At 38.1% G+C, this 23,982-nt stretch overlaps 1 protein-coding gene across 2 annotated transcripts in view; it reads right to left on the bottom strand.

Annotated features, from left to right (window-relative positions):
* Positions 1-924: 924 nt before the first annotated feature.
* Positions 925-23,982, bottom strand: part of TRIM24 (tripartite motif containing 24) — a 125,984-nt gene continuing 102,926 nt past the window's right edge. For both annotated transcript variants that reach the window (XM_054494687.2, XM_054494688.2), the window contains exons 10-19: positions 18,802-18,975; positions 15,479-15,652; positions 12,821-12,956; positions 9,994-10,066; positions 8,864-9,032; positions 6,920-7,248; positions 5,772-5,904; positions 4,701-4,775; positions 2,488-2,637; positions 925-1,755 (exon numbers count right to left, since the gene is read on the bottom strand). In XM_054494687.2, coding sequence (XP_054350662.1) covers positions 1,546-1,755; positions 2,488-2,637; positions 4,701-4,775; positions 5,772-5,904; positions 6,920-7,248; positions 8,864-9,032; positions 9,994-10,066; positions 12,821-12,956; positions 15,479-15,652; positions 18,802-18,975 — 1,623 coding nt within the window. In that variant the 3' untranslated portion in view covers positions 925-1,545. The remainder of the gene's footprint in view (positions 1,756-2,487; positions 2,638-4,700; positions 4,776-5,771; positions 5,905-6,919; positions 7,249-8,863; positions 9,033-9,993; positions 10,067-12,820; positions 12,957-15,478; positions 15,653-18,801; positions 18,976-23,982) is intronic.

Below are 23,982 nucleotides of genomic sequence, written 5' to 3'. Positions count from 1 at the left end.
TAAACAATGGGAATCTATTGCTAACAAGTTATTTTCTCCCTGTATTTTATCTTTAGCAATACCTGAAAACCCAATGAATTAGCCACAGGATATTTTCCACTTTAAGAAGTAAAGCCATGTACCAAGTCTTCTATGTTAAATTTATGGCAGGTGATATAATGCAAATAATAGCCTTCTTTCAAGTGAGCTCTTTTTATTCTATCATCCTAAGGAGAAAAATTTACTCCAGTTAATGTTTTATAAATAAAGATTAACTTCAGCAAACCATTTAGATATTGTGTCAAATGCTGGATTAATGTATGGCACAGCAATTTTCTTCTATCTATCTGTATCAGCTGAACCGGGTAGGTCTGGCACATTAAGAATATGCTTGTCCTCAGAAGATAGATAGGTCTTTTGTACCTCTATCAGGAGAACAAAATCAGAAGTCAGACCAAAGATTAAGTAAATTTGATGTTCTGACTCTCAAAACATGACACAGATGCTTCAGGGAAAAAAAAAAAAAATCACTATTAATTACCCCCAGCTGCCTGCTCCCAAAATCCTACAACACATTTCATTCCAAATTATAGACAGATGAAAACCACAAAAACGCGTCCCTTTCAGAGGAACTTATATTTAATGCCCAGTAGGGTATATGATGAAGAAACCTCACATCAAATACAGTGCACGCTGCTGTATTTATATTTTGGGTAGTTCCACTAAAAGCTATACTGCAAACAAACAATGAAGCTTGTTGTAAAAGGATCACCTGTACAGTTAAACCTCACATAGACACACAGCAAAACCAAATGTGTATACCTCCCTCAGTGGAAGAAGTTGAAAATCTACATCTAGAAATGTATAAAAAATGGCCTTGAAAACCTGCTATACCAAACACCTCTACAGACAAGATAAGATAAAAACAAAAACAAAAATCAAACATTTGTTTTCCGGATTTCTCTTTAATACAGTTGCCATCTTACATGATGTACTATTAGGTGCCTTCTTAATAGCATCTAACCTACCCTTCTGTTGCACCGTTTGGCCTCCTGGGATGGAACTCTTTTTACCACCCATGTTTGTGGAGTACTGTTCTTCAGTACAGTACACCTAACTCACATTGTCAGGCCATATAATTCATGGGTTGTGGTATTAATTTCTAAAACTGAATTAAAGCACACATCCAAACCACATATACTTTTCAACTTAAGAGTTCATACAAAGTCTATTTCCTTTCTACAGTAGCTATCGCTCCAGACTGTGGTTTAAAAATCCAAGAAGTGGGAAGAATGTCTTTGTTTTCAATGCTTCTTTCTTCCATCCTTTTTCTATCCTTTTTTCCTTCTTTCCATTTTCTTTCTTCCATTCATCTTCTTTCCTTTCTTTCTTAGTGATAAGAGGTTAACAGAAATGGGCTATTAAGGAAATCAAAGTCTAGTAAATGTCCAAAACAGAGATGAGAGTAGTCACAGACTCTTCTTTGTAGTGATGTTAAATTACTGACAAATTTTTTTTTGAAAACAAAAAAATCTAAAAACCAGCACAAGCTAGTGGTGCTGCATATTATTTAAGCAACTGGCGTTCTTCAATGCTTTTGAGGCGTTTCTTCCGGGGCTGTACAAAGTCATCATCTGAATCATCACTAAATTTATTATCTTCTGATTCATTCCTGAATTCTGGTTTGGGAAACCTTTTTTCTGGATAGAGGTTCTTTAGAAGTTCTTCAAAATAATTTTCAAGTTTTATACCAGCATTGGCTACTTCTGAATCAGGCTGTTGAGTAAAAATAAAAATATGAGTAAAAAAAGGACACACTTTTGACTTCTCAGATTATATATATTAATGAGCTGTTTTGAAAAGTGTTCATGCATAGTCATTGAAATAATAGTCTAGGACTAGACAAAGTCTCTGTATAGAAGGCCAGCTAAAATAAAAGATTCAGAAGTATGGAAAAAAGATAAAAGTAAAAGACTGGATTATTCTAAAAGAAGGTGGTAATGGTAGGACTATATTGCCAAACATATATCAGGTAGGATTCCATAACCATAGGATCATGAACCAGGTATTTTTGGAACAAATTAAATGTAGTACTATCAGAATGAGTAACAGAGAACAAACCACCAGCAGCAAAAGGTTCTAAGTCTGACAGATGTTTAGATGAACTGACAGATGAGAAATTTTTAAATTAGAGCTATTTGGCCCACATCCTTAATATTTCAAGATCAACATAAAAATAAGAAATACAGGTAGGAATGATAAAGAATATTTCTAGGTCAGAGAAAAACATTTTGTCTTTCAGTTATCAGCCGTAATTTGCATTTCCATCACCATCTAATAAACCTTTGAATATAAATGTGGATAGAGTCATCTGAATTCTCTCTTGCATTCCCTGATCTGAAAAGCTGGAAATTTATTCTAACTCAGACATCTTGGTCTCCCATGTTGACAAGGTGTTGATTTTCACACTGCTATTCCTTCCTGCCCCCTTCCCTCCCCTAGCCTCACCTCATTGAATTCAGCACAGTTTTGAAAGATCAATCTAAAATCAGCTACAAAATCTTCAGGTTTTGAGTACATGGAATAATCTTCTTGTAGTCTTTTCTTGATGGTTGACAAATCCATTGGATTTTTAATTATTTTGTAATAATCAGGCACCTTTTAAAAAAATGAGATGTTATAATACAAACAGCTAAATTCTACCTCGCCCTAAATATATTCTACGAGATGTGCTCTAAAATTCAGAATGTTCTCATTGCTTTTCTCTGTGCTATTTGCCATTAGTAAAGATACCCATTTAACAGTGTTTACAAGTGCCCACTGCCTTCCACACACACTGGTAAAGGTTTGTGTTACTTTTTCCAAAAAGTTTAACCAATTATTATTTTTGAGACAGGGTCTTGCTCTGTCACCCAGGCTGGAGTGCAGTGACACAATCTCGGCTCACTGCAAACTTTGCCTCCTGGGCTTAAGTGATCCTCTCACCTCAGCCTCTCACGTAGCTGGGGCTACAGGCATGCGCTAACATAGCTGGCTAATTTTTGTATTTTTTGTAGAGATGGGGTTTTGCCATGTTGCCCAGGCTGGTCTCAAACTCCTGGGTTCAAGCAATCTGCCTGCCTCAGCCTCCCAAAATGTTGGGATTACAGGCGTGAGCCACTGCACCCAGCCCCAATTATTTTTAATGAAAAAAATGTGTCTTCACATATTTCCTCTTAATCATCTAGATTTTTTTCTTCATTATTAAACAAAAAGCAATTACTAGAAAGAATATCATTTCTAGTAGAATCTGACATGTTTTTGCTGCATGTATTATATAAGAGGAAGAAGGACTTTGAATCTGGGTTTAATCCCCAGCTCTGCTGCTCAGTGTCATAGTCCTGGGTAAGCTATTTAACCTCAGTTTCTTCATATTTCAAATAGGGATAATCTTGCCAAACCCACAGCATTTTGTACAGACTAAATGAGATGATATTTATTAAGAAAAAGGGGGCTACTTTGTCATTGTTGGTATTAATAACGTAACTGTAAGCCAGGATAATAAAAAGTACAATTCCAGGTTACATTTTCAAGTTGGTAATGTTACAAGCCTCTCGACTTCTTTACCCTGCCTGTTTTGGGTACAAAAGACCCTTCTCCCTGGGAGTATTTATTTCCTACATCAAGTTCTCAAAACCTCTTCTTAAGAAAGAAGCTGACTGTATTTACTAAGCTGATTTTCTTCTCAACTTTGTATTTATTTGAGATTTATCAAACTGTAGAACAAATGAAATTTTTTTTTTTTTTTTTTTTGAGACAGAGTTTCGCTCTTGTTGCCCAGGCTGGAGTGCAATGGCGTGATCTCGGCTCACTGCAACCTCCGCCTCCCGGGTTCAGACATTAGAAGAATACTCTTTTTGGGTACCAGGCTCTTTCCAGCACTCTAAAATTATGCGTTAAAGTCACATCAAACTTTTTTTTTGCTTGAGATGGAGTCTTGCTCTTTTGCCCAGGCTGGAGTGCAGTGGCATAATCTCGGCTCACTGCAAGCTCCACCTCCCAGGTTTCACGCCACTCAGCCTCCCGAGTAGCTGGGACTACAGGCGCCCGCCACCACACCTGGCTAATTTTTTGTATTTTTAGTAGAGACGGGGTTTCACCGTGTTAGCCAGGATGGTCTCTATCTCCTGAACTCGTGATCCGCCCGCCTCGGCCTCCCAAAGTGCTGGGATTATAGGCGTGAGCCACTGCTCCCGGCCACAGTCACATCAAACTTTCAATATGAACTTTTTTGAAGTCAATAGCACATGCACACATACTTCCTCAACTTTTTTGTATTGGTAAAGTCTACTTTTTACTTGAAGTCTGGACCTATAAAGAAAAATAAGTATGGAAAATGTAGCAGGGAGAGATGTCTTTATTTCAAAGTTTTTTTCCAACAGCTTCGGAAACATGCCTAAAACTCCTGAGATACAGACAATTAACAGAAATCACCCCAAACATCCCAGAAGTAAGTAAAATAGATGAGAAAAGAAGAAAGAATACCTGAGAAATGAACAGAAGTTTTGGGCCACTTACTAAAATGTACCTACGTAGGATCAAAGCATTCAGTATGTATTATTAAGATTTAAGGTTTAGATATTAAAGTACTGAAAAATGGTATATAAGCTAGATTCTCATAAATAAAATTCCAGAAAAGCATTCCACTGTGTAAACATGCACAAAATGACATTAATACTTACAGTTAGAGGAACAGGGTCTTGAAAAGCCAGGCTCATTTCATGGCAGTAAAGAAATAAAAGTAGGCGCTCACACTTCTAAGCAAAAATAAATAAAAACTGAGATAAAATATTATAAAACAATGAATTCACAGCTTATTTTAAATAACAATCTCAGAGGTCCCAAAGTGTCAGACTAAAAATTAAAACCCAGATGAATACAAAAAAATTATTGATTCTTGGAGTTTTGCTCTCCTTCCCAATATTTGGGAACAGGCCCTGTAATTGAAGGAACTAAGACAATCACTAGAAACCCATTTGAAGTTTTCTAACAATAAATCTGCACTTATTGTTCCAGTCTGTGTATTATAAATTAGTAATAGTCTATAAAGGAAGAACGTACGTCTCTTAGGAGAACTGGAGGTGGACCTTCTCAATATGCATCCAGACCTAAGGCACCTTTCTGCATGCCGAAGGTCCAACCATGTGCTCTGCTATTCATACTTCCCTGCTTATGGGTTTATCCCAGTAACCACTGAGTAGTATTGGCAGTGAATGGGCACGTCCCTTCTTGCATGACAACTTTCATATTGACTGTTCTATTTAATAATTTAGCAAAGGAGTTTTTTTGGTAACAAAGTGTTGACTTGGTAGCTTTAAATGTTATTTACAGTTAAATATATCAGTTGGCTTTGATGCATAAGTCTAGTCCCATTTGGTTAAAAAAAAAGGAATTATTTCCAGGAAGAGTAAAGAAAAAACCCAGCTCCTTGGTGGCAATTCTGAGGAAAAATCTATGGTAGGAAATAAAACAAAATAGAAATTTACTTAAGGCAGATTAAATTTAAAAGTCTAGGGTACATATTCCATCTTGTTCAGGTACAATAAGCTTCTATAAAATACACGCATTCTGTGATTTTTTTAATTTAAAGAAAGTTATAGTCTTTAAGATTCATGTACCTTTGTTAAAAAAAAAAATACTCCTAAATAAAAAGGATCAGTATAAAATCTGGATGGATATACACCTCTTTGACGAAAGGTACCACAGTACAATATTGCACTACAATACAATAATGCATCTTACCAAAGACTTACCCTTTTATCTATAGGTGTTAACTTAACAAGGCCTTCAGTTTTCTTTTTTTCTGAGTTGTGACTGGGAGCATCACAGTCATATTCAACTTCTGGTTTAGATAAGTCTCGGCAGAAAGTGCAAATCCACTCTCCACTGTTGGGGGACAATGTACTTTTGAATTCCTAATGCATCATTTCCTCTCTTCACTATTTCCCTTTCCCACCTCCTCCATGACATCTATGATACAGAATTGTTTATTTGGCATGAATTTTAATCACTGAGCATTTACCACATACCACTAGGTATACTGCACCATGCTGAGAGGAAACAGCAGAAATATAATGCAAGGGCCTAACATTAAAATCTAGTTAAGAAGGCGTGAGATACATATATGAAAAAAAAACACCTAAACAAATTTAATCTAGGGCTCACATATCTAGAGCATAATTGAATTTTTTTCCTCCAAATGATTCAGGAACTAGAAAAGCTCTTTGTACTATTCTTGTTACTCTAAGTTTATAAAATTAAATTTTCAAAAGTATAGCCTTCCAAGAACTGAGAGATCAACCCAATGGCTCTTAACCATCTTGGTCATGATGATGATCATCATCCCCATAGGGTTTGAGAATTTACTTGAAATACTTGTAAATGATACAGTTCGATGCCTGGCAAAAAGACATCATAAACTGTGGTAGCTGTTATGCATAAGGACATTGTTCCTTATGGTGACCCCTTGTGATAATTTAAATGGCCTGTTATTTTTTTTCTTTTTATAATGACTAGGGAGAGGAACTTGCTCTGTTTCCCAGTCTGGAATGCAGGGGTGCAAGCACAGCTTACTGCAACCTTGACCTCTCAGGCTCAACCAATCTTCCCACCTCAGCCTCCTGAGTAGCTGGGACTACAGGCATGCACTACCACACCCGGCTAATTTTTTATTTTGTAGAGACAGGGTCTCCCTGTGTTGCTCAGGCTGAATGATTAGTTTTTTGAAAGAAGCACAAGGAATAAGCGAAAGGGTATGGGAAAACCTAGACTATTCATTGGGATTTTGGAGTATACACTTGTGCCAAGTGGAATTTCATTTAAGTTTTTTCAAAGGCTTTCTGTTAAAATAATCTTCAAAAGTTTACAGTAAAAGAATGTGGGAAGGGAAGTACTATCTTACCTTGGAAAATTTGTCAATGTGGGCACATGGCAAGAAAGATGGAATACTTTGGGGCACTTTTCACAGCAGAGGAGTTCCCCTCCGTTTTGACAAACTGCACACCAGTCCTCATTGGGGTCATCCTCTTTCCTTGTCTCTCCAACATGAAGAGGTGACTTCTGGGAAGGATCCAGCCATTCAGACTTTCCATTTGAGGAATTCTCCTGGTGAAGTCCAGGTTGATCTCCTGTACTATCAGGGGCATCTGATCTTAGCACAGTCTCCTCAGAGGTAGAACTCTGACTGCTATTTAAGAGCAGGGAGGTGAGTATGCTTCTTGGATAATTGGCCTGTAGTAGAAAAAATATATATTTAACTGGCTTTAAAAAAATTTTTTATCACTAATGCAATTCTGAACTGTAGACTACTCTCTAGTGAGCACCTGGCTGCTTCAAAGGAATCTTCATGACAACAGTATATGTTTATTGCTAATGGTTTAGAAGACATGGACCTCTACTAAAAAATACCAAAACAGAGAAAAAATCTGAGTCTGGGGATGGCTACAGAAATTAGAGAATGGGTTGGGTAGAGTGGAAGTCAACCACGTGACATTATATATATATATATATATATATATATATATATATATATATACACCTCACTGGAGCTGTTCATTCAAATTATACCTAAGATACAAAAATTATAAGATGAATCTAAACTTTCTGTTGAAGCCCAGGATGGTAAAAATTTCAAATCAATAAAAAAAAACAATCTCCTTCAAATGTTTTCAAAAATTTCAAAGTAATAAATATAGATATAGTTAAAAGCGCTCATTCCTTGGAAGTACTATTTTCAAACCTAGCTTTTTCTTCTGCCATTGACCTCCATATTTCTGAATAAAATGACTGTTAAAAATTGCAATACATCTATAATCCTTACTAGTGAAGATCAGGAGATTAGGTTTTTACATTCTGATTCTCCAACCCCGTCCTCCTTCCATTCACACACACACACAAAACCACCACCACCACCATTCACCCCATCCCTTTAACTTAGTTTTGATTAAGCATTGATTGTTTTAGTTGGTAGGTACCGGTATAACTGTTTATTGCCAGTATCTATTCCAACTGATCAGTATTTGTCTTGTACTGGTTAAGTATTCTGAAAATCACAATTTTTGGTTAAATGCATATTCAGGTTATATCCTGATTGCGTCACAGTTTTTAGTTACATTCGTACTCAGGTGTTTGTTTATGTCATTATTATTATGTAAATACTGTTCACTGCAGACCCACAAAATGTACTAAGACATTTTCTGTACAACTTTTTGTTTTTACTAAGACTCTGTAATTACCTTATATTTTCAGTGGCTTATCTTTCTAGGTATTTCTAGGTATTTCTATTTCTATGTCATTCTCACAATCTCCAACAGGAGATTCTCAATACTGTTGAAGCATTTTTCACCCTTGGGAGTCCTATGTCTTCCTGCTACAGACTACTGTACAAGCTGCTGCTGCTGTACTGGGGGTTGCCTTTTTCTTCTGTGTCAGATTCTATTTTTGGAATCTTATGTCTTCTTTCTTGTTTTACTATACTTTTGATGATTCATATTATCAAGTATCTTCCTGAGAATGAGTACATAAGAATTATTTTGAGAACTTGCACGAAAATGTTTAGTTAATCTTCAAGTCAATCTGATTGATAATTTGCCTGGGTATAAAACTCTGGTTAGAGAATATCTCCTTTTAACTGCTCAGCCTCCATATCTGAGCCTCTCTCTGATTTTTAAAAACTTTCCTGTTTTTCCATCTTTGTCTTTTTGTTTAATTTACTGAGAGATTCCCTCAAATTGTCTTTAAATCCTTTTAAATATAACATTAAAAAAAAACTCCTAAGAGCTATTTAAAAGTTTCTCTCACCCTACCCACCATGCATAGGAATAGTATTGCAAGCATTCATAATTACATTTTGAGGCCTAGATTCTTCATCTGATTCTTGCTTCACTATAACAACAGGGAAATCATAATTTTCTGGTGGTCCACTGTTTTCTTGTTTTATTCGAATTGGCTCCAGCATGACCACTGGGACTTTGTGTGTAGAGTCAGCTCCTGCTGGTTTACTGGAAGAGCCAGAGCTGTAAGTATGAGAGAAGAAAAAGCAATCTAAGAATGTTAAGCTAAATACCTCATAAAAAGTATAACAACTTTCTAAAATACTGTATCTTCACAACAATAAGTATGTTAACATCAGCAATTAATGATGCATAACAAATGAAACTTGTGTAAGCGAGTTTCATTTATGATAAAAATGTTTTACATATTAACCTATCTAAATAGTTATATATCTGGAAAGATGTTTCAATAAACCTAAACTTTTAAAAACCTGAGGCTTTACAATTAGGCAACCAGATTTAGTATCTTAGAACTGGCATCTGATTTTAGGCTTTCTCATTTCCTTCTCTAGTCAGTAGCAAAGTGAATACTTTGGTGAAGACAATGAAGTAATCATTTATTTACACAATGCTATTTAAAGAAGGTAGTGGGACAAAAACCTTTTACAGAGATTCACTATGTTCTCATGGGACTAAAGGCAAACTTTTGTCCCTCAGACAATTCTTCCATATGATAAAGTAAGAACTGGGTTCACTAGCTAGGAGGAATTTTCAGGCATAATGCAGGGAAGAGGAGAGCAGTTGCTTAAAATAGAATTTCAATAACTGTACATTCATTTAATTTAAAGTAGAATCAACATTTAGTCTTTAGAGATCAAATTAGCATAAAATTTTATCTTTTCCCTAAATTTGTGTTTCTATATAGTGTACTGTTATACCTATTCATTTTTATGTTTTCTTTGCTATTATATGAATATCAAACATTTCTTATTTTCAACATATAGACAAATATTCTTCTATCTTCAAAGGTAAATTTGTACTTTTGTTAATCCCTTAACTTATTAAAATATATAGTTATTAAAATTTTAATTAAAAATAAAAGAAATTGTTCAAAATATATTGAGTATCAAAACATGTTGAACACTGGCAAGAGAAATCTAATTAGAGATTTTATATACTAGAAAATATGGTTTAGTCAGTTTACCTTCCTCGGCTTCCAACGCTGGAGGCACTAGGTGAACGTATTGGGGGGTGTACACTAGTCATAGTAACAGGTCCTGAGGAGGGGGAAACCATACATTCATAAAACGAATGAATAATTATGCATTGAAGTCCTGTTGAATGTGTTCACTTAGCACTACATTGAAACTGGGAACCATGATGAAATTCTATGAAACAGTAAGTAGTTGCTGAATTTTCAGCAGTCTGTTACAGCCTGTTACACTGGCAGGGTTTTTCAGCCTCTGCACTATTGACTTTTGGACCAGATAATTCCTTGTTGTGGAGGAATGTCTCTGCATTTCAGGATGTTTAGCAACATCCCTGGCCTCCACCAATTATTAGATACCAGTGGCATCTCTCTATACTTCTCAGCTTGGGGTGTGACAATCAAAAATGTCTCCAAACATTGCCAAGTCTTTCTGTGTTAGAGTAACAGGGGTAAGATTCCAGTGAGACCCTAGTGCCAGTGGAAGCTACAGAAGACAACGAAAGGTGGTACGGGCTGATAGAAAAGGAGTTCAAAAAAGAAAACCAAGTAAACAAAATTAAACCAACTAATGGAAGACACAGAAAGTCAGATCAATGGTTCAGACTTGAGGCAATAAACAAGAGGGATTCTGGACTACTGCCCTAAAAAGATTAAGAAGCTATGCTCTGGTGGTAGTGTAGACTGGAACAAGGAAGATCTAATTAAAAGCAGCCAAGAAAGAAGGAAAACTGTTGCAAATAATTTTGATTTGAACTGATGAAGGCCCAAACTAAACAGTAGGAGTACAATGAAAGTGGGAAGTAGAAAAAAAATTCCGAATTGACAGAAGTTCTAAAAGGTTTGATGAACAACAGGATATGGCTGATAAAATGAAGAGGAGAAAAAATTCCATTTCATTGGTTTGTAAACTCTGGAAAATTTCATTTAAAAATAAAACAAAAGGCCTGGACAACAAAGACCCGTCTCTAACCAAAACAAAACAAAACACACACACACACACACAAAAAATTAGCCTGGCCTGATGGCACCTACCTGTAGTCCCCACTACTGGGAAGGCTAAAGCAGGAGGATCACTAGAGCCCAAGCGTATGAGGCTGCAGTGAACCATGATTGCTACACCCTGGGTAACAGAGTGAGACCCTGCCTCAAAATCAATCAAAAACAATGGCTATTTATAATCTTCTGTTAATATAAGAGTACATGCTTCATTTTAGAATAGTTGAAAACTATAAAAAGATATAACATTTAAGTAGCCCATAACTTCTCCATCCATATATAAATACTGCTAAGGTTGATATATCTCTTTCCAGTTTTAAACATACTTTTACATCTTTTATATGGTTCTGTATACTTGTTTTCACTAAACAGTAGTCCATGAGCATGCCATTAAAAACTCTATATAAGCATTGTCTGAATAGCTAAATAATCTGTTTACAAGTAAGCACATTCTAATTTATTTTTATCCTTCTCATATTTGGGCACTGCTTCAAAATTTTAACTACTGCAAATAATGCTTTAATAGTAATACAAATATTAATAAATATGATCTGCCTATCCAGTTCCTAATTATTTCTTTATAATTGGCGTATTAAAATGGAAATTACTAGGTTCAAGGGTACATACATTTTCCAAGCCCCTGGAAGCAAATATCCTACTAGGTAATACATATAAGGTACTTTGCCCACAGTACAATATTGGATAAATGTAAACTTTAGTAATATTGCTATGATGGTTTCCAGGAATGTTTTGCCAGCTCATACCCCTTCCACCTATGTATGAGAGTACCTCTCATCACATTCTCAATGACTATATTATTTAAATCTTAGCTAATTCAGTAACTTAGAAATTCTATCTTGTTTGATTTTTCTTATGACCATGAGTAAGAATGAATTTTTGTCTCATCTGCTATACTGGATAAATGTATTTCCTCTTTAGGGAATTATCTACTTATCACATCCTCTGGCAATACCACATGTGTTCCTTATTTGTATAAACTTGTCATATGATAAACAGTTTCTCTGCTATATTTTGTCATAAGTTTGTTTAAAACAGGCATCCCCGTTTAAATTGTGTTCATGTGACTGTTGAGTAACTTAAATTCTCTTTTCATATTTTGGTTTAAGGTACCTATGTCCTCAGAAGTAATATTAGCGTTTTTCTCTCAGAGGAAATGAGTAGGTATGTCAAGATTCACAAACACAATTAAACACCAAACAAATCACCAAAAGAGTGATTTCTACTTATTGTCACTAATACATTTTGACCCTAGGCAAATTACATCTTAAAGACCACATCACAGGCAACTTATCAACAAGAGAGAATATAACACCAATTTCCCCCTGAAAGTACTATAATGGTGAGAAGTTCTGTTGAAATTGAAAAGGTAAAGGAGGCCTGGTGTGATGGCTCATGCCTGTAATCCCAAAGCTTTGGGAGGCTAAGGCAGAAGGATTGCTTAAGGCCAGAAGTTCAAGACTGTCTCTACCAAAAAACATTAGCCATGTTTGGTAGAGCAGCATACTTACAATCCCAGCTACTCAGGAGGCTGAGGTGGGAGATCGCTTGAGCTCAGGAGTGAGTCTGCAGTGAGCTATGATCGCACCACTGCACTCTAGCCTGGCAACAGAGCGAGACTGTGACTAGAAAGAAAGAAAGGATAAAGAAATTTAACCTTTTGTTTTCTCTGAAAGCATACTAATTTTAAATAGTGAAAAACTCAGATTAAGTATTCAACAAAAAAGGAGAAGAGGGGTAATTTTTTATTTCAAGTAAAGTGAAAACTAGAAAAACTTTCACAAAAATCAAAAGCAGCCCACTTTACCTGCAAGGCCTGGAGATGGCACTGATGAATTTGGTGACTGGACCGTTCTGTTTGAGGGTGGTCTTGGCTGGCCATGATCTATATTAGTATCTTTCCTCACAATATTGTCCAGCATAATAGTACTTGAACAGTCAATCTTACAAGAAAAGAAATTATTTCAGGGCATTCTGATTTTGCAAGTTAAAAGCTACTTTTAAATTTATAAGAAAGCTTCAATAACTTAATTATTATCAAATAACAAAACATAGATACCACATTTGAGAAGTTCTAACAGATATTTTCCCCATAAACAACCTTGAATAAAGGTTTTCACTATCTTAGTGTTTCACCTTAGTAAAATATTGAGGACGCTATTTCAAAAACAGGAGTCAAAAGGAATATCATGTCATTCACAATCTTAAAAATTGAAAAAAAAATTCTTATAAAGAAACAACAAAAGCTTGCCATATGAAAAACATAAACTTGGTGAGAAGACTATCACAATTTTACATTTCTTGCAAATCTCTTTAATGTCTCCCTAAACAGCATTCAATCTATTGTGGTGTATTCAATCTATTGTGGTGTATGGTTTTGCTTGAAAAATATGAAGAAAATCTAGCTTCACACAGATAGGACCTAGTGGATCCTCTGAAAGGGATACTTTAACAACTGATACTCTGGGTATATGCTAGATAGATGAAGTCCATATATCTACAGCACTAACCTCACTGAATACATTACTGTTGTTTTGTAGGAGAAAAGGTGAACCCTAAAGATTCTTGCTTTAATATAACAGGAGTACAAATAACACTTCTTTTCCTTATTCATTGCCAGGCAAAAATATTTACAAATCCCTAATGAGTAAGAGTTTAACGCTTTAGACACAAAAATTCTTTCATGCCTACATATACCAAATTTCCCACCAATGTCTTTGGGCTTAAAATCCAGTTCAGTTCTTTAACATAGTTCCACTCTTGTTCAACCAGGATTCTGTAAGATAATTAAGTCCTACAGCCATAGGGCACAGTTTGTATATAATGAATCAATTTCTTGCTTATGCACCTAGAATGGTACTAGTTATGAAGCACCTTTGGGAGAAATGAGAAAACAGTCACTCATTTCAGCTTATTCTGTAATTCCTAAGAGGAATTTCAGGTAAGAAAGCCTGGTGGAAAAAGGTTCACCTGTATGAGGACTGCAGAGGAAAAAGCAGAAAGAATTTTACTTTCTGTGGGTTCGGGGGAAGGGAAATCAGGCCAGGCGGTTAATATACAGGGTCATTTTTGTTTTAATATTCTTTTGGCAATACTTGGCCAATATTTTTCAGAGAGTACAAAAAGTACTAGAATGACTAAATTCATGAGAACTTAATACAAGGAAAGTTGTTTACTTTGTGGGATAATCCTAAAAGCCAAATAAAACTATGGGGATTAGATGTAAGTTTTCCTATGAACCATCCATGCATGAGAAAATACATGTATTCTACTCATTTAAAGTATACAAAACTATTTTAAAAATGGAATGACTCTGGTAAGATTAACAGTGCAACTATTAGGAAATATTAATTGATCTCAACTTGAAAAACAAATAATGAAAATAAAAAAGTTATTTTCACAATCTTATAGGTAATTTGGTCCAAGTAAAGAGTACAAGATATTTCCTAAAAGCTTCTTAACGTTAGGTGCGTATGTATATGTGCATGACAGTAGTTTATCTAACTTTAGATTAAAAAAAGGATCAAACACAGAATCAACTTATATATGGAGATCTGTCTACAGAATGTAGACTTTCTGCCTTTGGAATAGTCGTACTGGCTGGGTGTAGTGGCTCATGCCTGTAATCCCAGCACTTTAGGAGGCCAAGGCGGGAGGATCCCTTCAGCCCAGGAGTTCAAGACCAGCCTAGGTAACATAGGGAGTCTCCCCCATCTCTATTAAAAATAAAAATCATTTTAAAATATAATAAATAACAAAAAGTCATACTGACAAAGAGTTTGGAGAGTGAGTTAATTTACATGTAATATAAACCAGAGGTAATTTTGCACTTGTCAGTATGATCTAACAGGATTTCTATTATTAAACTTGTCTTCATCTCTTCTGATGTCCAGCCATTCAACGTCCCAACATATCTTTCCATTTCCTTACTTTTCTCCTTTCCCAGCTTAGATTCCACGATCCATCACCATAATCACTCATTTACAAACACCTTTAACTCTGGTGGCTTGAAAGACATTAGGTTATGTGTTCAATGTTCATAATCTTTTTATTTTTACTACTGTTGTAATATTCTAAAGGATTAAAATTAACTTGTAAAAACAAACAACCTATAATCCAACAAATTCATGCCTTCTACCAGATCCAAATTCACTAACAATTTTCTTTCTTTCTTGAGACAGGGTCTCACTCTGTTAGGCTGGAGTGCAGTGGCGTGATCTCGGCTCACCACAGCCTCCACCTCCCAAGTAGCTGGGATTACAGGCGTGTGCTATCATGCCTGGTTAATTTTTGTATTTTTTGGTAGAGACGGGGTTTCACCATGTTGGCCAGGCTGGTCTCGAACTCCTGACCTCAAGTGATCTGTCTGCCTCAGCCTCCCAAAGTGCTGGGATTATAGGAGTGAGCCACTGCACCCGGCCAACAGTTTTCAACAGAGGCTAGTATAAATTTTGTGTCTACTTACATCCGGAAGAGAGGGAAGATTATAAGACCCTCCCACTGGTGAGCTCAAATCGATCATAGGTGAACCAAAAGCCTTTCCATCATATCCTGCTGCACTAGTAATCGTGGGGCTGGAAGGAGTAGAGGATGTGCTGTTGGTAGTTGATGGGGTTCCCTGTCCACTGCTGATCTGCCACTACAGTAACAAGAAGAGAAAAACAAAGGCTATTAACAAGCTTATAACATACAACGTCTATCTAATCACTCACACAAAATGAAGTAGAAGAGTTCAACTGTAATTTACATGGAAGGAGAATCGGACAGCGGAAGACTGCACAAGTATATATAATTTTCATTAATCTTGTCAACAACAACAAAAAAAAACAGTAAAAAGCACTGATTTTTACTGGAAGACAACAGTTAGTATATACCAGAAAATCACAGTACCCAATCTTGGCAGGTTTATACATACTGGAAAAAAAAATGTAAATATATACATAGCAACTTCAAGGTAAAGATGGAGGGTTGAAAACATACATTTCTTCCATCCCTATCTGAAACACTTGAAAATAAGCTACAGTCTGGTGCTTTCAGGATTTTATATTCCTCTTCTCATATATGAACAGATAATTAGGCCTCGATAAATATCTGAGGAAAGTACTATCATTCCTGCTGAGATACACACATTAAGATGATGATAGGCATGCTGAAGTATATAGAGGTGAAGCATGCTGCTGTCTGGAATTTACTCAAAACCTATTGAAAAACACGATGGGCTGGGCATGGTGGCTCATGCCTGTAATCCCAGCACTTTGGGAGCCCGAGGTGGGTGGATAACTTGAGGTCAAGAGTTCAAGACCACCCTGGCCAACATGGTGAAACTCCATCTCTACTAAAACACAAAAATTAACCGGGCGTGGTGGTGGGCACCTGTAATCCCAGCTACTTGGGAGGCTGTGGCAGGAGAACCACCGGAACCCAGGAGGCAGAGGTTGCAGTGAGCCAAGATTGCACCAGTGAACTCCAGCCTCGGCTACAGAGAGAGAGAGATTCTGCCTCCAAAAAAGGATGACTTGATGAATGGACAAAGGAATAGATAAACATGTAATAAGGCAAGTAGAACAAAATGTTCCCTATATAATTCTTTCAATTTTTATTATGTTTGGAAATTTTCATGCTGGGAGAAGGAAAGTAACTAAGAGTACTGCAAGATGCTATATTTTCCAAACATGGTCATTCACAAACGAACAGCACTATATAAAATGTCTGAAACATTCCAATTTTGAAAAACCTAATTTATATATTCCATTTTAAAAACTCCATACAGAAACATATGAAGTTGGACATGAATGTCTTCTTTACCACCTACTCCTCCCTCATATTCCCCACCCCTATGCCCCCTTTCCCCCTCCTCTACCAAGAACGATCAGTTGGTGGATCGTTTCAGGTTTTTTTCTATGTACATGATGAGGCTGGAGGAAAACACACACAAATGAGATAACATCTCACAAAAATTCTATAACATGCTTTTCCTCACGTACTCAGAAAATCATACCTAGATTACTGCATTTTCTTAATATCTGAAAAGTATTCCACTGTATGAGTATACTCTAATTTGTTAAACTCATCTACTACTTAAAAGCAATTTCCCAGTAGATTTTTTCCTGGCTTGTTCCTTTACTTATTCATTCATGTTTACATTTTTGGTCAACAACCATTCTAAAAAAACATGCTTAGAGTATCTACTCATTAAAATATAATAAATAGGGAAGAGGTAAACATTTGAGTACTGAGCGTGTGCTAGGTGCTTGTATATAGATTAGAATAAACTCTCAACATAATTCTGCAAAATACGCATTTTATAGCTGAGGCAAGTGAGATGTAAAAAGACTAAGTAAGTGCCACAAAATTATTAGGAAAATAAGTAGAATTTAAGGCCAAACTGAAGCTTGGGTCCTTTTTACTTTCCTTCTAACGATGAAATAATAGGTATGAATTTTATTTTAAATAATTAAAATATTGTTTAAGAGAATTTGGTGATGATATAGCAAAGGCAAATTGATTATACAAAGATATGTATAGACACAGAGTGTACATACTTTTAGAATAAAATATTAAAATGATTTTATTAAAATGAATGTTATAGAATTATGAAAATTGCATCATCTTTATTTTGGTCTTGGAGAAACCAAAATCAGTCTGCAATCAGCTAGACAGGCTGTTGACATAGGAGCTTTGAGAAGAAAAAACACTGTGATAACTTTTACTTTAAGATAATGTAAAACACAGAAAATATTTTTACCTGAAGACATTAAGTATATAAATAATACAGCCGGGTATGGTGGCCCACACCTGTAATCCCAGCACTTTGGGAGGCTGAGGCGGGCGTATCACTTGAGGCCAGGAGTTCGAGACCAGCCTGGCCAACATGGTGAAACCCTGTCTCTACTAAAAATACAAAAATTAGCCAGGCATGGTAGTGGGTGCCTGTAATCCCAGCTACTCTGGAGGCTGAGGCAGGAAAATTGCTTGAACCCAGAAGGCAGAGGTTGCAGTGAGCTGAGATCATGCCACTGTACTCTAGCTTGAGTGACAGAGAGAGACTCCATTTTAAAAAAAAGGAGGCCAGGTATGGTGGCTCACAAGTTTAGGAGATTGAGACCATCCTGGCTAACATGGTGAAACCCCGTCTCTACTAAAAATACAAAAAAAATTAGCCGGGCATGGTGGCGAGTACCTGTAGTCTCAGCTACTCAGGAGGCTGAGGCAGGAGAATGGTGTGAACCTAGGAGGCAGAGCTTGTAGTTAGCCCAGATTGTGCCACTGCACTCCAGCCTGGGTGACAGAGACAGACTCTGTCTCAAAAAAAAATAAAAAAATAAAAATAAATAAGCTGTATCATATTAAATATGCATTAAATATTAAACTTCATCAGACATATATGTATTCCCCCTTGAAACTGTGCCATAATTTTGTTTCCAAAAAATCTTCTTGAGACGCTTCAAAGATTCATTTATTGTTCTATTTTGTGGAATGTAACTTGTATTTGTTAGAATACTTTTATCTTAGGAAATTTAATATACTCACCTAAAAGTTATCTATACCATATTATAAAAATTAATACCTATGGTCATTGATTATATTGGGCCATCACTTCTACATAAGTGGTTTAATTTCTCTTACTGATAAAAAGCATCAAACTTTGCAATTCACATTTATTTAAAAAATGAAAAAGAAGGCTTGCTCTTGGCTCTTTATAACCTGTTGCTTAATCTATAAATTCTTTGTGATTTGAAAGTAGAAAGCAGCAGAAAAAGCAATTGAGAAAAGAAGGTAGATATATACCTGTTTTATGGCTTGTTGAGCCAAGAAAGCCATCTGCAGGGGGTTGGGCTTTATTGCTTGTCGTGGTATATTCTGGTTTGGTGGATATCTCAGTTGTTGAGGATGAGGAGGAAGAACTGGTCCATTGGGTTTGGGGCTGTGATTCTGAAAGTTTATCAAACGTGGAGGGGGTTGCTAGAAAAAAGAAATTAAACCAATTTAATAACAATCTTCTTCTGAAAAACAAATTATAAATCTCTATCTTATAAAACTTTTACAGAAAAAAAGAACTCTGCCACAGATCAATCAATTATTAAGATTTACATAAGGGAATGAGGGGTAGGGGATGGGCAGACTTTCAGAATCTGTGTAAACAACTTTTTTAAAAGTACCTTATTAGGAAAGAACCTTGGGAGAGGGATTGCCACCTAGATTTTGTCAGTAGATTGCACCAGAATTGGATCTAGGCCATGTTGGGAAGTAAGTAAAATGTGTCTTTGGTATCCTTCTAAGTCCTTCACAATTATCTTTCACAAAGAACTACCCTTTTGAAACCTCCTAAAAATAAAGTGATGGTAGAATAATAACTGCTAACACTTATTGAGCAGTTATTAAATGCTAGGTGCTGCTTTAAGTGCTTCACATGTATTCACTAATTTATTCTTAGCAATAATATTATAAAGCACAGATTATTTGTATTTTATAGACAAGAAAGCTAAAATAAAGCACAGAAAATTTAGTAACTTGCCCAAGATTAACAAAGACAGTAAGGCATGGAGCTGGGATTTGAACAAGTACTCTGGCTCAATGGGTGTACTCAAAATGAACAAATCGTTAATAATGAAAATAGTTGATATTAATAACACTTAATAAGTTTTAGATCTTATTGAGCCCTGGCAGGCATTTTACATATTATTATGTTATTGAGCCTTATGAAGTAGGTATTACCTTTGTTTTGCAAATTAGCAAACTAAAAGTTTGAAAACATAAATAAATTTGAAAAAAGTCACACAGCTAATACCAAGCAGCACACCAAGGCTTTAATCCAAATCTAGTCTGCCATATCATTACCAAAACATGTTTGGGTGCTTAGCTGGCTGTTAAGATACTGAGTAATTACAACTTAGAGGATGAGTCTCCATAGAAGAAAACATATTTTCTGTTTTTTTTTTTTTTTTTTTTTTTTTTGAGATGGAGTCTTGTTCTGATCTTGGCTTACTGCAACCTCTGCCTCCTGGGTTCAAGTGATTCTCCTGCCTCAACCTCCCAAGTGGCTGGAATTACAGGAATGCCCCACCACACCTGGCTAATTTTTGCATTTTTAGTAGAGATGGGGTTTTGCCATGTTGGTCAGGCTGGTTTCGAACTCCTGACCTCAAGTGATCAGCCCACCTCAGCCTCCCAAAGTCCTGGGATTACAGGCTTGAGCCACTGTGCCTGGCCAGAAAACATATTTTCAAAGCAAAGTCTCCAAGAACAACCCTGGTTGATTACAGGAAGGCTGGGTGAAGGAATCACAAATGAGGCTGAAGCAGAAATTAAAAAGAGAAAAACAAGTTTTCCTGTACTTAGCTGACTCACTCCAAGGCCAGCAATAGGCAGGGCCCTGGCAAAGCTTTGATAAAACTATCTGGAAAGCCAGAGCCCAAAGGAAGGAGCTCCAGAGACTCTCCCAACACCCCCTCAGAGCAAGCTTAAGAAAATCAAATTCCTTTACTATCTCCTCATCCCCCTTACCATTACTCAATTTCCAAATTTTGTAAGTTCCTGTTTTTCCTTCAATGCAGCTGCAAGGTCACAAGCTATGCTAAGGATTATGAAACCTGTCACTGTTTGATTAACTGACTTTGTTCTGCTTCTGTAAGCCTGCTTGCCTACTCCATGAGTTTCACGCCATTAGATTCCTGCCACGCCATTTAAACTAGCCAACCCCCTTTCAGAAGTGTGTATAAAAGTCAAGCCCTGTCTTTGTTCAGGGCCTAGCCTTTGGATGTGAATCCGTTGGGCCAGTGGCCACTTAAATAAAATCCTCCTATTCTACCTATTTGTCTCTCCAGTCCTCTGATTACCAAAACATTTTCTGGGGGCTCGCCCGGGATTGGAGACAAAAGGTTTACTGTCTCTTTGCCTGTGAGACTGGAGTCCCCGGCTGGGGGAGACCTGTGACCCCAGGCGCCATTGGGAGAACTTCAACCCAGAGGGGCGATCAGCTCTCCCACGACCCTACCTGACAGCACGATGGAACCTAAGCAGGTACAGGATGATTCCAGGAATAGTGCACTACGGGATTGTGGTAAGGTTTGGGCCCGAGGCAGGACCTGTCCCATAAGAACGGAAGGGGAGCCTGATCACCTCCCGGGGTGTAACTAGTAGTCCAACACAGGACGTGAGAGCGGCTTGCAAAGTCAGGGAAGGTCACAAGCTCACACCCCAACCAACCGAGGACATGAGAGTGGCTCACAGAGTCAGTTGAGAAAGAGGAACTGGGAGCGGGGAAGTGTGTGAGTGCATGTGAAAGAGGCGGTTCTGGGAGGAACCAATGCGGGGAGTGACGTGTGGGGGCCGCAGTTCTCTTAGCGTAGACCATACACTCTGAGAGAACTGTGGGACTGACCGTGACTAGCAGTGTTCCACATATGGCTTAGGGAGGTGCCCCACAATTTAGTAATTGTGGGGGTCAAAACGGAGCCTCCAATGCTAAGTGGCGTCTGAAATACTCCCGCAAGGGGGACAGTCTAATCGGTCTGAAGCGAAAGTGAGAGTGAGTGTGTTGCGCTGTAACTGGAAGGAAATGGGAGGGAAGTCGTCAAAACCCACCCCATTACAATGTATGTTAAAGAATTTTAAGAAAGGTTATGCAGGGGATTACGGGATGAAGTTGACCCCTCAGAGGTTGAGAACTCTCTGTGAAATAGAATGGCCCTCTTTTAGTGTTGGATGGCCGGCCAAAGGAACTATAGATAGGGAAACAATTGGCCATGTATTTAAGGTGGTGATTGGGGTCGGAGGACAGCCAGGCATCCATACCAATTCCCTTATATTGACTCATGGCTAAATATAGTTCAAACTCGACCTGCATGGTTGCAGCCCTGCCTGGCAGCTTACTGCACAATGCTTGTGGCTCAGACCAAGCCTAAAGTGAAAGTAAAATCAGCTTTGCTGGCAAATACGGAGACAAAGGAAAAGTCACAGAAAGGGCAAGAGAAACCAGTTTTGCAGGAACTGCCAGAGGAGATAGAAATTCCTCTTCCATATATTCCAATCTACCCCCATTTACTGAGGCCAACGGCCCCCAAGGAGTCAGATTCAGATGGTAACATGCTCCAAGACTCACCCCAAAAGGAAAGATTGGAGCCCCAGGAGGTCAGGGAAGAAAGACAAGATGATCAAGTGGGCTGCCTCTGATCTGGTCATGCTTGGGCTATGCAAATGCCTCTCAGGGAGACACGGGGACCCATCTATTATGATGAACAGGGTCAAGTCCAAGGCGGGCAACGGAACTTCATCTACCAGCCTTTTACAACCACTGATCTCCTAAACTGGAAACACCATACCCCCTCCTACATGGAGAAGACCCAGGCCCTCATAGATCTAATGCAGTCCATCTTCCAGACACACAATCCAACTTGGCCAGACTGTAGGCAGCTCCTCTTGACACTGTTTAACACTGAGGAGTGCTGGAGGGTAACCCAGGCAGTTCTCTGCTGGCTAGAAGCCAGTGCACCTGAAGGCACACTTAACGTTCAGGCATACGCTCAGGGCCAGTTTCCAGAAGCAGACCCCCACTGGGATTCAAATGATGCAGCCCAATTACAGTACTTACAGAGGTACCGAGAAGCACTCTTGCAAGGGCTAAAGGAAGGCAGGAAAAAGGCAATCAATATAGGAAATATCTCAGAAGTTCTTCAAGGAGCTGATGAGAGCCCTAGCCAGTTTTATGAGAGACTCTGTGAGGCATTCCAGCTTTACACTCCGTTTGACCCTGAGGCCTCTGAAAATCAGTGCATGGTGAACACGGCATTTGCAGGACAAGCCCAGGGTGACATCAGGTGGAAGATGCAACAGCTAAAAAATTTCGCAGGCATGAATGCCACCCAACTTATAGGAGTGGCCACAAAGGTGTATGTTAACCGTGACCAAGAGGCAAAAAAGGAAGCAGATCGGAGGCTTAGGAAAAAGGCCAATATGTTAGCAGTGGCCCTTAAGGTAAGGGAAACTAGCATTGCAAGAGGGCGCGGATGTGGACATGGGCACAGATGGAGATAGGGCCAAACTAGACAGAGGCTCAAAAGCCGGCTGAGGTTAGATAAGCACCAATGTGCATGATGCTAAAAGGGACACTGGAAAAAATCAGTGTCCAGAGGGCAGTGAAGAAAATGGCGGAGGCTACGAAACAAAAATGCCACCAGTCAAAGGCTGCTGCACCCTGAAGGAACCAGATACCGACCTGATCGGGATGGCAGGGACTGAAGAATAAAAGGACAAGGACAGACCAGGCTCCTTCTCCTTAGACCTCCAGGAGCCCATGGTCACATTAGAAGTGGGGGGCCAGCTAATGGACTTTATGGTGGACACTGGGGCTGAATAGCTGGTAGTAACCCGATCCATAGTCTCAGAGAAGAGGCCATTTTGTCGGCCAAGGAGGTTTGTTATAGGAGGACAAGAGGTCCAACATGAATTCCTATACCTCCCAAATTGCCTAGTTCCCCTGCTGGGGAGACACCTACTCTGAAAACTGCAAGCACAGATTGCTTTTGGGCTACAAGGGGATATGACTCTAAACCTGACTCACCCAAAGGCCATGGTGTTAACCCTTACCGTCCCGCAAACTGAGGAATGGAGGCTATACACAAAAAAGCCACCAAAACTGTCTCACGAACCAGGAATACTTGAATTATAGAGGCTACTTAATAAAATTCCTGGAGTATGGGCTGAAGATAACCCACCCAGGCTGGCTAAAGATTAGATGCCAGTGGCAGTAGAGCTAAAACCAGGGGCAACCCCAGTTCAGTTTGCCAGTACCTGGTTTTCCCAGAAGCCATATGAGGTGTTCACAAACACTTAGAGTGAGCGCCTCTACAAACATGGAATCATGTTTGTAGTCAAATGCCAGTTACCCTGGAACACCCCACTCCTGCCAGTACGGAAGCCATCTGGAGAATACATGCTGGTGCAGGACTTGTGTGCTGTGAACCACACTAC

Source organism: Pongo pygmaeus, chromosome 6 (assembly GCF_028885625.2).
Source record: "Pongo pygmaeus isolate AG05252 chromosome 6, NHGRI_mPonPyg2-v2.0_pri, whole genome shotgun sequence".
NCBI lineage: Eukaryota > Metazoa > Chordata > Mammalia > Primates > Hominidae > Pongo > Pongo pygmaeus.
The sequence above is the reverse complement of the archived record's forward strand: the minus strand, read 5'-3'. Positions and strand labels throughout refer to the sequence as shown.